Source organism: Sminthopsis crassicaudata, chromosome 2, assembly GCF_048593235.1.
Source record: "Sminthopsis crassicaudata isolate SCR6 chromosome 2, ASM4859323v1, whole genome shotgun sequence".
Lineage (NCBI taxonomy): Eukaryota > Metazoa > Chordata > Mammalia > Dasyuromorphia > Dasyuridae > Sminthopsis > Sminthopsis crassicaudata.
This window is the reverse complement of record NC_133618.1, coordinates 166,678,425-166,683,181: the sequence shown is the minus strand read 5'-3', so window position 1 is coordinate 166,683,181 and position 4,757 is coordinate 166,678,425. Positions and strand designations below refer to the sequence as shown.

Here is a 4,757-nt window from a genome sequence, read left to right as displayed (position 1 = left end):
GTGTTTGATTGTTTTTTTCTCTTCTTTTAAAGTGATCCTAATTAGAAAACATAGAAGGGGGTCTTAGTGGAAGGATATGAGACACTATTGTGGTTCATCCTTTGATCTACCATCTGAACCAGGGCACACTATTGTTTCAGAGTATTCCTTCAGCCAGCCATCTGACAATTATTGACAATTTGGGGTTTTGAGTCTCAAATTTAGATGGCAAAAGACTGCCTTCCTGAGAGTTCCCTCTGCCTGGAAAAATAAAGTACAACTCCACAATACTGAAAAAAGAAGAAAAAAAAAAGGCATCACAGAGCTGGCTCTGTAAACACACTTTCAATTTTTTAATAAGATGCAGATTGAAATTTCAAGATGCTTCTGTACCTGGATCTAAACTTACCAGGTAGTTGTGGAAAAAGTTAACTGTTAACTGGATATTTACAAAATGCCATGCCAAACTAGGAAACTTTTGGAATTCTAGATACACTTTGTGTTTTAATGCCTCTTCGGATTGAAAATGCTGAGCTTGCTTTTACAGGCAGAGTAATTAAAATCGTATATAAATTTACATATAAGATGGTTTATGGGGTAGGAGGAAAAATTGGAGGTAAGGAGATGGAGATGGGTAGGTAGAAAGTATAAGTGATTTAGGGGTCGAACTCGGGTGGGGGGGGAGTCAGGGGCCCTGATACGTCTTGGGATCGTGTTCTTACTCTTCGTAGGGGGCACTATTCAGACTGCGTAGGGAGTTTTCGAGTGGACTAGTATGGGGAGGTGGCCGAGAAGCTGCTGGAGAAAGAGACTAGGGGGAGGGGAAGTGATCGGCCTGCAATAGGAAGACGAGGAAAGGGGGGAGTGGGAAGGACAGCAAACCAGCGGAGGGAGAGTAGTATAAAAGGTTTAGACCAACGTGCTTTCACGTCTCTAAATCCCTAGCTAGTGGGAGGCAGCTGGAGGGGTAGTTGGAAGAAAAGGAAGAAAGTAATCAGAAACAAAAAAGAAAAAGAAGAAAAGACATGAAAGCCGTGATGAAGAGGTGACTGGAGAAGTGGAGCGTGCAGGGAGCACCCCAGGACCCGGAGAAGGACTCTGGGTACAAGCAGACGACTGCTTCCACTCGCCCTTGGGGACAGAGTTCCTGCATTCCAGGAGAGAACGCTACTCTGCCCTCTTACTGGCGTTTCTGGGGAATGAGTGCTCTAGGGAAACCTGGGATGGAGGGGTCTTCAGCGAAATGAGGTTTAGCTAGATTTGCTGCTGCTTCGGCTGCTTGCGCTTTTTGCCCCCGGGTACCCAGGATGAGATCTTCGAAGGTTACAGACTCCACGGAAACCCGGAGAAGAGCAAGGAGTCCCGTGGCTACTCCAGCAGCACTTGCCTACTGAGTCCACCCCCCTCGACCCTCTGGAGTAGCAGGAAGCGGAGCTGAGCCGAGGGCCAGAGCAGGGCGAGCCCCGGAGGGACTTGCCTCCAGATACCAATCCCGGAGCAGCTACACCTGCCCCAGCTGGGATCTCCTCTCCGAAAGGACCTTACCACAGGGACCTAGGAGCGTCGAGACGCGTGGACCAGCGCTAAGGAAAGCGGGCCAAGGCTGCATAATAAGCAAGTGACAAGACACCTCTAAAAAGGCACTTTTAGCCTCGGGGGAGGGGTTGGAATGAGACACTCGTTGGTGTGCTCCCCAAGACTCCAACCACTCTTTGCAAATAAAGGTTTCTAAAGTAACCCTATCTGCTCACTTCCCTACCCTAGCACACACATTCCCATACCACTGGCACAGAGCTCAGCAGGATTTGAAAGCGTTTAAAGTCTTTGGAGCAGCAGCAGGAGGGAATATCCCACGAACACTACTACCACCGGTCAAAATTAATCTCCCTTACCGATCCCTTCTGCCCCGCTCCCCTTCCGACTCCAATAGCCCTCCAGAGACTAGCTCAGCTCTTCCTAGGGGGTGGATTGAACTCCCCCGGCTGAGCCCTGCCTTGGGCCACCTGGACAGACTTTAGAGTGTCGTGGGCTCCAACGAAAAACTTTCCTCTCGCTCCCTCCCCCCTCTCCTGGGTGGGAGGGAAAGGAGACTAGGGAGAGACAGGGGGGAGGGAGGTGGTTTGCCGGGTGAGTGGTTTGGGGCGGCGAGGGAGATTGGGGGGAGAGTGAAGGTAACTAGTTGCTGAAGCCCTCCTCCTCCTCCTCTTCCTCTTCTCCCTGCCACTGCTGCAGCCGCTGCCACACTTGCAGGGCCCATGTGGACTCGGGGTCTCCAGTGCTTCTGCAAAGTCGCCTTAGCAGCCTGCTGGCCGCAGGGTGGCCACCGTGTCCAGTTCCCCAGCGCGGGCTCTCGGCAGCCCCCCGCCCCCTTCCCCATCCCCGTCGGGCAGCGCCGGGGTTTTCTCCGCCGGCTTGGACGCCCCCTGCCCCGCAGTGGCTCCGCCGTGGTGTGGCGGCGGCGGCGGCGGCTCCTCCTGCTCCCCCACCCCGTCCTCCTCTTCTCCGGCCCCGGCTGCGCCCGCCACCGCCTGCGCCTCCCCTAGCGCGGCGGATCCGGAGCGAGGGGGTCCCGCGGGGGCGGCGCAGGCAGCGGAGGAGGCGGGGGTAGCAGTAGCGGCGGCGGCGGCGGCAGCAACCCCCGGAGCAGCCCCGGCCCAGACTCCGGCTCCACCCCCGCCACCTCCTCCGCCCCCGCCGCCGCCGCCTCTGCCACCGCCAGCCCCGCGGGGTCCTAAAGCCGCTCGGCTGAAGAGGATGGTCCGACTGGCTGCGGAACTGCTGCTGCTTCTGGGACTTTTGCTGCTTACCTTGCACATCACTGTACTGCGGGGTAACGGCGCAGACGGGCCGGACGCAGCCCCCAGCAACGCTAGCCACGGACAACTGCAGGTGAGTGAATCCCGGGCAGAACTCCTACCCCAGCGAAATTCTGGGGCCTGGGGAGGGGGCGGGAAGGGTGAAGAGGAGCGGCTGTCACGGAGGGGAAACGGGAGACAGAGAAGAGGATGCTGGAGAACTTGGCAGCTGAGGTCCGAGAGTGCCCAAGGGTAGGGGAATGCACATTCTGCAAAGGCTGTGTTTGGGGGAGGAGAAGTTGCCCTAGGCAGCTGTGCCTCTTGCAATTGTTCTGACCTAAGTGGGCAAATAAATTGGGCAGGGGTGGGCTGGAGGTGGACCTGTGCTGGGAGGTAGGACGCACCATTATCCCGCTTAGGTTTGTGGATTAAAACGGACAGAGTTCAGTGCCCGGAATCATATAAATCACGGGAGGTGGTGTCAAGGTTGTGAATGAGGGCAAGCATGCTAGGTGAGACTGGTCAGAGAGGGACATTGGGATGCATAAGGCGGAGTGAAGGGGCAGGATGAGCCCATTGATGAGACCCGGGAAGAGAAGGGCTTTAAAGGATAGTGGGAACAAGCGCTTAATAGTCGCATCTTAGAGGTTTTATTTATTTTAGGTTCTCAGGCCTAGAGGAGAGACAAGAGAGAGAGAAAAGTCGACTCTAATTAGGGGGGGAAGTAAGCCAGACCTGGAATAATGAACTGGGGGTGTCAGGCTGCCCATTGGCTCTACTGGATAATCGGGCGCCTGCAAAGAACCCGACTGCCAATCTAAGAATACTGAATGAGTTCTTCACGGACCCTGCAAGCTCTACACGTTTCCTTACTGCCTGTTGCTTTACTGCTCTGTTTGGATCCCTGGCCTGGGGAAAAACTTGGCGCTTGGTGAAAGTGACTGGTTCTGAAGGCAGTATTTAGACTTTAAAATTGGAAAGGAGTTTAAGGATTATCTAACTTAAATTCTCGTGTTATAGAAGTGGAAACTGAGGTGGGAGTGATTTGCTCAGGTTACACAGGTAACAAAATCTCCATGGCAACTTAGGTCCTACGGACCCTAAATTCAATGCATTGCTCCCTGCCCTCTCCCTTTCTAATTGCCCTGGGTATGTTCAAGGTACACCTTTTCCCATTTTCTGGTAGGAAGAAAGGGTGATAAAGCCAGTTTTGGAAGAAAGGAAGTTGGGGGATTCCTTGCTGTACCAGTCATCCCTGCGTTCTAAGCTTCTAGGATCAGATTTATCTATTAGGATTCTCTTTGAACTACATAAATTACTTTCCTCACAGCATCACCTTCCCAGTGGTTGCATTCGTTTAGATTTTCTTCTCCCCTGACAACAATGGGGGAACGAATATGGGAGTAGTGTTATATGATGAAAGAATGGATTTGGGAGGGAGGTGGTACTGAATGGAATGGATGCAAATTCCCATTTCACACTAAGTGCATATGTCAAGACTGTCTCTGACACAACTTGACTTCCCCCTCCCTTTTATAATTCCAATAAGCACCTACTTCTTTAGGGCTAATTTATGACACTTGACAAATCAGTCATATGGATGGAAAGACATGTGCAATAATGTCCAAGAAGCCACTTAGGATTTCTCTTAGGCCTTCTTCTTTTAAGTTGTCTAAGGCCAACCCTGCTGGGCTTCCATATTTCTAGCTCTTAGGTCACTTGGGGATAATTAAGATTAAATATTATTCAGATAGGAGGACTCTTGACTACACCTTAACCTGCCCTCTTCTAAGAAAACTTTTATATATTTATTTATAAAAATAATTTTTAAGGGAGATTGATCAGTAAGGGTAACTTTGCTGATTATCAGTAATATACAAATTCTCTTAAAAATCAGAAAAGTTTTTTTTTTTTAAACCATTGAAAATGTCCTCTAAATCTCAAAGTCCTTTGGAATTTAGGCATTTCTGAAATTTTAATGAC

General features: G+C 51.3%; 1 protein-coding gene across 2 annotated transcripts in view; it reads left to right on the top strand.

Moving 5' to 3' along the window:
- The first annotated feature begins 2,615 nt into the window (after nt 1-2,615).
- The window catches only part of ISM1 (isthmin 1), a 100,381-nt gene continuing 98,239 nt past the window's right edge, over nt 2,616-4,757 (top strand). For both annotated transcript variants that reach the window (XM_074287851.1, XM_074287850.1), the window contains exon 1: nt 2,616-2,868. In XM_074287851.1, the coding sequence (XP_074143952.1) occupies nt 2,734-2,868 (135 nt within the window). In that variant the 5' untranslated portion in view covers nt 2,616-2,733. The remainder of the gene's footprint in view (nt 2,869-4,757) is intronic.